We start from the raw sequence: 11,851 nt of genomic DNA, 5'->3' as shown, positions 1-11,851 counted from the left end.
GGTTGCCCAGAGGGCAACCACTGAGGGGCTCATAAGTAAGGTGGGCCTCCTGGTCGTCGAATGGCAATAGCTAAGAACTAACTAGTAATTGTGGGCCCCACAATGTGTGTAATACCTCAAGAACCCAGGGGATGGTAGTATATATCGAGAATAAGTAAGGAAAGAAAACAACACCAGTTGGATACTTTTTGGGCTGAATGTAGGTAAAGAACTCCCAAGTTAAGCATACTTAATCTGGGATAATCCAATGATGGGTGACCTCCCTGGAAAGTTTGCGTAGGCCCATTAGAGTAAGTTGTCCCGAACCTTCCTATCACTCGATGTGGGGTGTTACAAAAATGTGTGTCAACATTTGGCGTCGTCTATGGGAAACCCCATAATAGTCCCTACAACCCCAGATAAGGGAGGGGCCGATAGAGCCCTACCACACCTGCCGGGGGGGATAGTGTGGATGCACCGAGTATGTCCCACCTCGGTTGCCCAGAGGGCAACCACTGAGGGGCTCATAAGTGTGGTGGGCCTCATGGTCGTCGAAGGGCGATAGCTGAGAGCTGACCCGCAGCTATGGGCCCCATGATAATGACACGATGTGTGTAACACCCCAAGAGCCCAGAGAAGGATAATATATATCAAGAATAAGTAAGGAAGGAAACAACACTAGCTGGATACCTTTGGGCTAAATGTAGGCAAAGAACTCTCAAGTTAAGCGTGTTTGACCTAGGGTAATCCAAGGATGGGTGACCCCCCTAGGAAGTTCGAGTAGGCCCATCAGGATAAGTTGTCCCAGATCTTCCTATCGCTCGATGCGGGGTGTTACAAAAATAATCTCCAAACATTGGCTTGAAGTAAAAAACAAGCATCTGTCAACTATCTCTAATCACTCTGTCGATAGACAGAATACATGTTTTGGAAAAACATGAATCTGTTGACAAATGAATAAGAAACTGTCAATAGATAGTAAGCTTGTTTCTCTAATTTTTTTTAATTTTGCTTCAATCTGTTGACTATCTCAAGGATTATGTTAACAGACAGAATGCATTTCATGCATCTGTCAACAAATGTCTAGCAATTTGTTAACTACTCTTTGTATATTAGCTTAAATTTGTCGACTAACACAATATTTCGTCAATAGTTTGTTTCGCAGAAACATGTAATGGCTAGTTTTTAGAGCATTAAATGCCTCTTAACTACCAGCAACAGTCCGATTTTTGTCTCTATTCACCATTCACCATCAACTATAAATAGGAGGTTGGTGGCTCATTTAAGGTTCTTAGAAGAATTTATTATTCATCTACCAAGTGTTCAAGAGATTTTATTGTGCTTAATTTGTTTTCTCTCATTCTGATTGGTAAGGCCTTTGTTGTATTCAATTGATATATCATTCCAAAGCCTTTTATTTCTTTGAGAGAACTTGTAACTAAGAGGTAAATATCTTATAATCTCTCTTTCACATTTGTATTAAATTTCCTAGTAAGAGCTAGAGGGTCTACATTGTGTGCAGGAGGTTGTAATACCTAGTCTTTGGATTAGAGAATCTACTTGGTTCAAGTATGGGGTTTTTAATAAATTCATTTTAAAATTCTTAGTGAGAAACTAAGATAGTAAACTAAGCTTAGTTAAGTCAAACCACTATAAATTTTTGTGCTATTGTGTGCTTGTGTTCTTTAATTTCTTCTTATTGTCAAGTACCTATTCATTACTCACTTGTTTCACATATTAATCTTTCATTGAAAAAGATTTTATATTTCTCAAATTTTGCAAGTCATTCTCAAAAATAACCAATTCAAACCACCCCCCATGTGTGCCATAACAATTCTATTCTATCCCCCCATGTGTGCCATAACAATTCTATTCTATCACATTAACTCAAGGCTAGCAACGCTGAGCTTTCTCAATCCAAAATAGGGAATATATGCATGCGCTATAAATGAGATAACAAAAGAAGGCCGTAAAAATTCCAAGAAACAATCATAGCCAAAAAAGTGAGAAACACAATAGGTGGTCATGATAGCAAAAACAATGCCATAACGTCACCGTGTACAAGAATTTGAAAAGGTGAGTGAGATTTTTGTTCCAACTTGGAGGGAATGTCCAAATTTAAATAAATAACCATTAATGACCTAGAGTAAATGGGTGCGAGCAACAAAACACTTAATTAACTTCCTAAGTCCAAAATGATAATACTGAATTAAGAAAGTGAGTCCTAGTCACGTTAGGAAAAATAAGATCGTCCATGTTAGTAAGAAGGGCACATCATCAGAGGAACCTTAGAAGTCAGTGTCTTGTCAGCATACAGTTTGACTTTGACCAGATGATCAAATATGACCTCCAATGACCACGAGGACTAGGATTCTAGTAAAAGCATATTCTCAGGTTTTTCAGGAATTAGCAGAACAAAGGAACCCAATTCGAGCATAAAATAAACACTGAAATATTATCCAAAGCAATATAAGATGATCACCATCCGAGCACAGTCCAAGAAGAAGAAGATTTTGAGGACCTATCCATTAAGCCCTCAACTTGAGACAATCTCTAAGATTAGGAAACAGATAAATGCAAACCTAGTGCAAAGAATCAAAAGATGGGCATTCTAAGTCTTCTTGGTGCCACCATGTCCAAACCCCTAGGACAAGATAATTTACATTAATTCAACAATTCTAGTTCAACTCAATCTCGAGCTCGCAAAACAAAGGGGAATCAGTTAATCTTCTGCAATATGGGCTAGGGCCACTCATTCTTTGTCATAATCGTTATGAAGCTCATCCCAAAAGGTATAGAAGAACCACAAAGAAAGAGCCAAATGTACAACATTCAATCCCATTCTAATAGCTTTTAGTACTCTCAAGCTTTTTGTTGATTTAAATATCAGTGATGTCATCTCGGCTTCAAGGTAGTCATTCTTGTTTTTTGTCTATGCAAGAATCTCGCAACCTAAATCAACGTACCATGTGGTTGAAGTCTTATCTAAATTGGATAGATTCATCAAACATGCATAAAAAGTCTTACCACACGGACACAAAAAAAAGGAAGAAAAAAGAAAATAAAACACTATTCAGAATTAAAAAGTAAAAGGACTCATACAAAAATAAAATCCTAAAATACCTTGGTTATTAAAAAGAGCCATATTGCAACTCTATTTGGATCATTTTCCTAAAATGGTTCAAACTAAAATACTGAAAGGCCTCAGTTTGGATTTTTCTTTTTATCCCTTCACAATAAGCCTGTTGAATCATCAAGCTTTCATTAAAGTAGTACACACCGAAAGGCAAGACAGAATATCGAATAGCTACTCTATATAGAGAACTAGAGAACTAAACTTACCACGAACCATTTAAGAGCTAAAATTTGAGGTACTGATCTCTCATAGCTACTTAAGTGTCAATTCTAGTCCAGTTAATAATGTTAATACCAAGATGCAAAAGTAATACACATGTTAATTTTATGAAAACAGTCTCTTAATGAAGCTAGGGTAATGCAAAATTAAGAAGACGACACTAACTCAACCTTTGCAAAGTGGGAAATCTCGTGAACATTGAATGTCCTATGCTAATTCCATGAAACTATGGCTTTTCCACCTGTTCACGAAATGTTGCAATTCAAATATTTCGTGGATTGAGGAGGAGACATGGTATAAGATAATGGAATTCATAAATTTTCCTTTCCTCTGCTTCCTAGCAAATGAAAAACAAGAGTAAAGTGAAGGAATAACACTTAGATATGCATTCTCTAAAAACTGGATAAGCTTCTTATAGGAAATGTTCCTTATTCAAACTGTCCATTCAGGAATGATATTTTTATGATCAATGCCTCCAGAGGCAGAGAACGGTAGCTAACGGATCACATTTATATTTAAATCAAACCAAATATAATTGGGAACAATTACATAATCAAAAAGGTTTAATAAAAACTTTCAGGAAAAAATCTGTATGTCATCAACCACAGCAAAGTTTAATAACCCATACATGTAACAACCCATTAGAGGGTCTAGAATTTATTTAGAAATTATTTAATTTCTTATTTAAGTTTTGTTTCAGAGATTTGGCCAATTAATTATTTAATATGGCCATTTAGAGATTTTAATTGAAAAAATAGCATTTAAATAGCATTTAATTATATTTACTTATTATGAAAATTAAATACAAGGACATGAGGGTCATTTAAGGATTTGTTATTAGAATTTAATTATTAAGTAAAGTTATTGTGGTTAAGAGATTAACGAATCCGTCTGTGAGGGGATTGGGATTAAAGTCTTCTAGTTATGGTAGGAGAAGGGTTACAAGTCATAAAGGAGTCTGATCTAGGGTTTCATGTGTATATATTTAATCCATTAGCATTAGTTCTTCTTCACATCGTGTGAAGAACAGGAGAAGGAAGAAGCTTCAACAGTAAGTCTTGCATAAGAGAAGTTAGTTGCAATCGTGCGATTCGATCAGAGTTTTATAAGGCAAGTATCTATTCCTGTAAATCTTCCTTACGGGATTATGATTCAGTATTACTCTCAGTTATTCAAGATTAGTCGGCCTATTTTTCTCATAGTTTAACAGTTGCAGATATATATATACATGCATAGAACAGCGTGTGCATGAAGATGATATGCATAATTCTTTATAGCGATTCTTTTAAATATGATCTTCAAATCATGTTAGCGTACGTTTTCAGATTAAACAAGACTCTTCATTCTTGTTCCCAGATTTTTATCAGTTTACATGCATATGTATATTCGTAGTTATATCAATTATCCAGTGAGTTATGATAAGCTATGCATAATTTTTACAGCGTTTCCTTTCATAAACGATTGATTGATCCATCTTGATATTATTCTATATCAATTGGGATTGTTCTCTTAAGATTTCTTTTGGAATGGTGTAGTAATGTTAAGTTTTTGATTCAAGATATCGTCTCTATTATCGTGAGTTTTATTTCTGATGAAATTCTAGTCATTCGAATGAGTCTTGTGTCATTCGAATGAGTTTTAAGGCATCCGAATGAATTCTCAGTGTTATCGTAAGTTTTTCCCTTATAATGTATCAGTCATTCAAATAAGTCATTTGTCATTCGAATGAGTTCTTAGCGTTATCGTATCATTCGTATGTGTTTTTGAAGTTTTGGGTCTGTCATTCGAATGAGTCCTTGAAGATTTGAGTAACTGTTGCTTTGTATAGTCTAGCATTCGAATGAGTCTCTCTGTCATTCGAATGATCAGTGAGTATTCCATTCATTCATTCGAATAGGGGTATTGTTGCATTCGAATGAGTTGCTTTTTGCCCGTTCAAATGTTGGAAAATTTACAAATTCATTCGAATGAATTTGTGAGTCATTCGAATAAGTTCTTGAAAAATTCGAATAGCCTTTGTTTTATATCATCTATCATTCGAATGAGTCTCTGTCATTCAAATGAATTTCTGTCATTCGAATGACCTTGCTGTAGTCCAATTTTTTCATTCAAATGGGCTGCTGCTTCATTCGAATTGCTCCCTTATGTTTCAACAGTCATCCGAATAGTATCATATGGCATCCAAATGACTTCCAATAAATTCTTAATGCAAGTCTTAAATTTAATATAAATATTTAATTATTCAAATATTGAATTTTTATGCTAAGATATGATAAAATCTAGTATGCCATGCCCATACTTAGAAATTGCAGAATCTTTGTATCTCAATATAGCTAATAAAAATCATATACCCGGTTTAGCAATTAATTATGACATGATCAGTATTATTTTGTGAGATTATGTGCATACATATTTGTATGAGCATTGAGCATGACTTTATATGGAGCACTACATATCGTGTGCCAGCATTTATATGAGCATTACATTATGCGCGCCAGGCGGCTTGTCTGCGGGGATTCCACTAGTATCAGTTTCAGTTATATCTCAGTTATGAGTTGCTCACCTGATGTCAACCAGGGGGCTAGGGGCATATTGTCCACAGTATGTGCTTACAGTTTTTATGTTTGTAGGATTTAGATCAATCAGGTATGTATTACAGTTATGTGGGCCTGTGAACCAAAGTTGTATACCTGCATTTAGTTTACAGTTTATGTGCATTACATCTTGTAATTGCAATCCAGTGATTTTTATATCTCTCAGTACAAGTTCAGTAAGTATTTTATCAGTATCGATATTCTTCGTTTCAGCTTCAGTTATTCCTTCCAGCTTATTACTTGCTGAATTTTGTAGTTCACCTTGTACTCTTCACCATTTCGGGTCCTAGCGGGGGAGTATCAGAGGTGGGGTCTAGCAGCAGTAGTCAGTAGTGTGTGTACGTGGAGCTGCTCAAGATTGAAGATGTCTAGGAGATTGTCAGTTTATAGTGTCTTGTCAGTTAGGGTTATTTTATTTTTCAGTTGAGGGATTGTCCCTTAGACAGAGTTTATAGTTTTCAGTTTATGATTGACTCAGAGTTTTATTTTAGTTGATTGAGATATTCATTTATAGTATCAAACTTCAGTTTATCAGTTAGTTTTATTTTGTTTTCCCGTAACATCTCTTCCCGGGCAGTTCTAAGAGAAGAGGGTGTTACAATACATCATCTCATAACAGCACTTTCAACATTTAGTTTTTGGCCTTTTTCATGAATTTCAAAAAGGCATGAGAAACCTCCAAGAAAGAGAAGACAATAACCCCTTTAGAATGTACACATTGAGAACAACTATCAAATGGATTACAAAAAGTTCAAGGACCAAACTATATGTATTTCATCTACCTTGTAAAGAAACGAAGATAGAACTTCCAAAATCCACATAACACCCAAATTTCCCCAAGCTAATAGAACATCCACAAAAAAATCTTAGTGAAACATTTTATTTATTCTTCTTTCTCATTTGATGGGAAGTTGATTTTCGAGGGACTGAGACTTTAGGAGGAGACAGCATAAGTTCTACATTAGAGATAAAAGGATTTAGAAAATGTAAAGCATGTAGTTCACCATCTATGTCTCAAGGGGCATAAATAAATTTTAAATGGAAAGCTAACTAATAAAAGAATAAGATAAAAATATTTTTATTATAAAATTCTGTAACATAAAATTTATCTTTTCAATGAAAAATATTCCCTGTCAAAATAAACAGAACCTAAGTTGAAGTACGGTAGCAGGGAAACACTTTGGGTTCTTTCAGAAAAGCTTTCTCAATCAGTCTGTTAACCAAAAAACATAAATCTAAATCATAAATACACACCCAGAGATAAAAATATTCAATTGTAAATATAATCAAGTGACCAAACGCGAATTGCAGAGATCAAAAGTTCCAACAAGTACCTGAAACTCTTCAAAGAAGCGATTGGAAACTTCTGTCGGTGTCTTGAATTTAGATAAAATTAAGCAATTCTTTGGATTGGTAAAGCTATCGATCCATTGAATATAAAGAACTAGTAGCTTAACTTCAAGCACATATAAAATAGACAGTAGAAGCTCCAAAAATGGTGATTGGTGACGGTGACAAATGGAGTTCTAAGGGAGATAATGGTTGCCCACAGAAATCGGGGCACAATGAACCACTAAAGAGGGAGAAGGCATGCCACGGAATGTGAGAGGCTGGAGGCTGGAACCTCAGAATGAGACCTCTCACACCTGGGCAAGAGTGTAGCTAAAAAATAATGGTTAGCTTGGTAAACTGATGGATAATCCGATACAAAACAGGTTATATTTTGGGTTTGTGATAGGATACTGATTATTGAAAGGAACTGCAAACTGGAAATTAACAAAATGAAAAGAAAATTGGGCATTCGAGAGGCCCTTAACTCTCCCAAGAACTCAATACCAAAATCTTCTCCCCTTCTCAATATCTTCACCCTCTACATATATCCCTCTCTCCCCCCTCAACTGCATTCTGTTACGCACACTTGCTGGGTTGTACACAACCCAGCAATTTCCCCACTCTATCCCTTACGCACATGGCTGGCTGTTATGCTAGCCAACCAATTTATCACCCCACCCTAGACCTTCTTTGGTAAGTCCCATGAACCGGGACCTATCAGTTTCCTAGTCCACTCAAATAAATTAGAAATATCAGACATGATGACAACTTGATTAATGTTCTTTAAACCCAGTAACCGCTTTATTTACAATGAAATATATTGTATTTTCCCTACTTCCCACTCTTTGCTCTTTAGTAACATAGCCATCTCTAACTACAGTTAAACTGCCACCGTCTCTAAGCCTGTGCCATCATAATGTGACTTGGATGACCAGAGAAGTGTTTGTGCCTGTGAATGGCTGATTCGCAGGTTAGGTTCATAATTAAGATTTTTCAGTGGGTTATGCTATCAAAGACACAACCATATAGACAGACACATTCAGGCCGAGTTAGGATGAAGCATGTGATTGTCAACTAAATCTTTTAAGCAGTCAGATCCCAGCAATTTATCTAGTGAATGACCAATCTCAGAGCTGTTTATTTGACGGTGACATTGAAAACATTTGAATATCTAGAAATAGGTAGGATATAATATTCAAGGTGGATTTCCAGTTCAGATGTTGCAATACAAAATCTGAACTGCTTGATGAATATGCCTATCTCTAATATAGTACAAACATTTGACCCTACATTCCCAATCCAATTAGGACCAAAGATCTGAAAAGTTTGTGAATCTTGGTTACTACAAAGTAAAAGCTACTGACTGTTTCTGATGCAGAACCAAAAAGAAAGAACATGAGAATAGCCCCAGAAACTAAAACCAATTCTCCAATTGAATGTCAATATTAAAAGTCTCCTTAACAATACAGATATTCTAACTAAGGGGTTTATATATACTAGAGATCCTAGCTAATTAGGAAACATATCAAACATCAAATTGTATCCTAACTAGAATGGAAATATAATCTCCCTAAAACTATTAGGAAAGAAATAAACAAAGATATTCTAAAACAAATAACAAAATATATTAATAATATAATCTAAAATATCATCTAAAATAATCCTATCTTTTTCCCCATCAGTTCCACAATCGAACGAAGTGCTGTTTCGGTGAACTCAAATGATTAAGCTAGCGAAAGAAATTACTTATTCATGCCCTCCTGCTCAAAGTGTTGCAAGGACAGGTTTAATTTAACAATTCACTGAGCTATACATAAGGTGTGAAGCTTGAGCCTTTTGGAAATGCTCAGGTCACAAGAGCTTGCCCAAGCTGTATATTAATGAAATTGGCCACTACTCCTTGATCAGCTTAATCACAGTTGGACCCATGGGTGTATCTAACCAACTATTCCCTGATCTAGTGGGAAAGCACACTATCTGGCATGGCTATTCATCTTTCCCCTCTTACTGTTATTCATTGCTTGCATACTACTTCGTCCTCTTTCTCTATCCTTCAGCTTAAAATTCATAGCATTCACCAATAACTTGGTTCTTGGCTCGGGTATCATTCCCTTTGATATCATTTCATTGAAAACAGACAATGCATCATCTATTCTTCCTTTAGCATAAAGTCCATGAATCATAATAGTATAAGATCGTTGATCAGGTCCCAGTCCGTTTCTCTCCATTTCAAACCAAGTAGACCTTACTCTTTCTTGATGATCCCAATCCATATACAACCTCAAGAGCAAATTGTAGATGTCGCTGGTCATCTTGCAACCAATTTTTTTCATCCTATCCAAAACCTGAGGGACTTCCTCAGGCATGCTTGTGGATCTCAACAAGTAACCGTAACTCCTAGCATTTGGCAAACAGCTACCACCCTTCTGTTCCATCTCATCCAGAAGCTCATAAACCTTTTCCATCCGTCTGATCTTGCATAGGTGTTTGATTAGTGAATTATAAGTAGCAACATCAGGAAGGCAATCACTCTCATTCATTTCCTGGAAAATTTTAAGGGCTTCAGGGATCCGTTTCTTGAAACATAGCCCATCAATGATGCAATTGCAGATTGCCACATCCGGATCACAACCCTTCTCCCACATGGCTTGGAAGAGCTTGACAGCAGTACTCAATTTTCCTGCCTTAGTCAGCGAATTTATGAAAATGCCATAAGTAAAACGATCAGGCTTGCAGTTCTTAGACGTGATGATATCATTCCAAAACCGCTTAGCTTCATGCAACCTACCCGAAACACACCATCCATTGAGAATAATGTTCATCGTCTTTATCTCCGGTGGAAACTCTTTCTGCCTGGAGTGGAATAAAAATTCCGCAGCTTCAACGTGCTTAAACCGACATAGACACATCAATAGTGTCTGAAAGGCAATCAAATCGAGCTTTAGACCAAACTCTTTCCTCTTGTAGAAGAACTGAGTTGCTTCTTCCACTTTGTGAGCCGCGGCATATCTTTTCAGCACAATCCCATAAGTCCTCTCATTGAAAAGCTCCTTTCTCTTTGACATTTCGTCGAGCACTTGGGTCAGTTCATCAAATCGCTTCATTCTGCCCAAAATGTCGAGAATTTCATTATAGGCACCACTCCCAGGTAAATACCCACCTCGATTTCCACCTCTAGAGACCCAACTAAAGAACGTATAGGCCGGTCTCCAATCTGAACGATGCCGCCGAAGCACACTGAAAACCAAATCTTCACTCAGCGACAAGCCGGCCTGATCAAGCGTTCGGTCAATCTCATCCTCTGGGTTAATTTCTCGAACCTTGAGGAGGTCCTGAACTTTGAAAACGGCATTGTTTATAGTAGGGCATTCATCTGAATCTAAAGTGGATGTATCAAGATTCAGGTCCTTTTCATGTTGATAACCCCGAAAAGGGACTAGAAAGAAGGGTAATTTCTGCACAACGAGATGGTAAGTATGCTCTACTCTGGATTGGATTATGAACTGAAATCTGAATTTCCGTTGGATCTGCCGGGAAAGAAGACCCTGTATTCGGAATGTCAAACCCATGCCAACTGCTAAGACCAATTTCCTGTTTGGACAGGTTTGCTAGCGACCGGCGAGAGAGAGCATGCGACAAGGTTCTCAGTTTTCGCACGTGCTTGACGAATTAAAGCGTATCCATTTCCAACTACAATTATTTTTCTATATTATCAAGAAAAAAAAATTCTACATTTGTTAAGATCATCTCAATTACACACTTGGAGGGATCAGAAGATAAGTAAATTGATAAAATTAAAATATCAAATAACACCAAAAAATTAAAAAAAAAATAAAATTTAGGCAAAAATTTTAAAGGTTCTAAACCATTTACTATAAAAGAAGTTCACCCTATAATTAAATTATTTATTTTTATATATACTGATGAAGGATACTCTTAACAATATTCGGAATGTCCCAAACTAAAGAGTTGGGTCTCAAATAAAAGAGGGTCTAACAAGAGCTTAGCTTACCTATTAACCCTTAACCATAGATCCAAGGCCCAAGTAGAGCCCATAATTAACCCTTCAACCTGTACAACATATCTTATCTCAGTTGACCATGTAGCTTCATCTAGACTAACCCCTCAATCTAGAACACCTATATAAAGGCACAATATATAATAAGTGAGGTACACCATTTATTATGCTCCTATTACATCAATGTTATGTTATTCCCAAGTATAATAATTGACTTGAGCATCGAATAATTTACTAAGGAATGAGACCCTACGTTCATTTTTCCTTGTAAGGGTACTTGGGATGTGTTCTGGTTCTAGAATTTCGAAGACAATCTTATACTAAAGTACTTTACTAGGGTCAAACGAGCAAATCACAAATTGGGTGTTGATCGACTCTTCAACCCTCATCATTTTAGCACCTATCATGGGGCCAACTTTGACTTTAGTTCATATTTGCTCAACATCGATGGTGAGACACTCATCCACAGAGCAATTATGCAACTCTTCATACAATATGCCCCCACGGCAAGCTACAACCACCACAGGACCCAAACATTAAAATCTAAGCCATATAAAGGGTTGGATCCCCAAA

The 11,851-nt window shown here is 36.5% G+C and overlaps 1 protein-coding gene across 1 annotated transcript; it reads right to left on the bottom strand.

The window, feature by feature from the left end:
* Positions 1-8,670: 8,670 nt before the first annotated feature.
* LOC127803208 (putative pentatricopeptide repeat-containing protein At3g15200) lies at positions 8,671-10,929 on the bottom strand. The gene has a single exon (XM_052339286.1). It carries the CDS (start codon positions 10,827-10,829, stop codon positions 9,234-9,236), a length of 1,596 nt encoding a protein of 531 aa, XP_052195246.1. The 5' UTR covers positions 10,830-10,929; the 3' UTR covers positions 8,671-9,233.
* Between the last annotated feature and the right edge of the window lie 922 nt (positions 10,930-11,851).

This window comes from Diospyros lotus, chromosome 6 (genome assembly GCF_014633365.1).
Source record: "Diospyros lotus cultivar Yz01 chromosome 6, ASM1463336v1, whole genome shotgun sequence".
Taxonomy (NCBI): Eukaryota; Viridiplantae; Streptophyta; class Magnoliopsida; order Ericales; family Ebenaceae; genus Diospyros; species Diospyros lotus.
This window is presented reverse-complemented; position numbering and strand designations above follow the sequence as displayed.

Coding starts and splice junctions, on each gene's coding strand:
- LOC127803208 (XM_052339286.1), bottom strand. CDS start 10,829: ATGGGTTTGACATTCCGAATACAGGGTCTTCTTTCCCGGCAGATCCAA.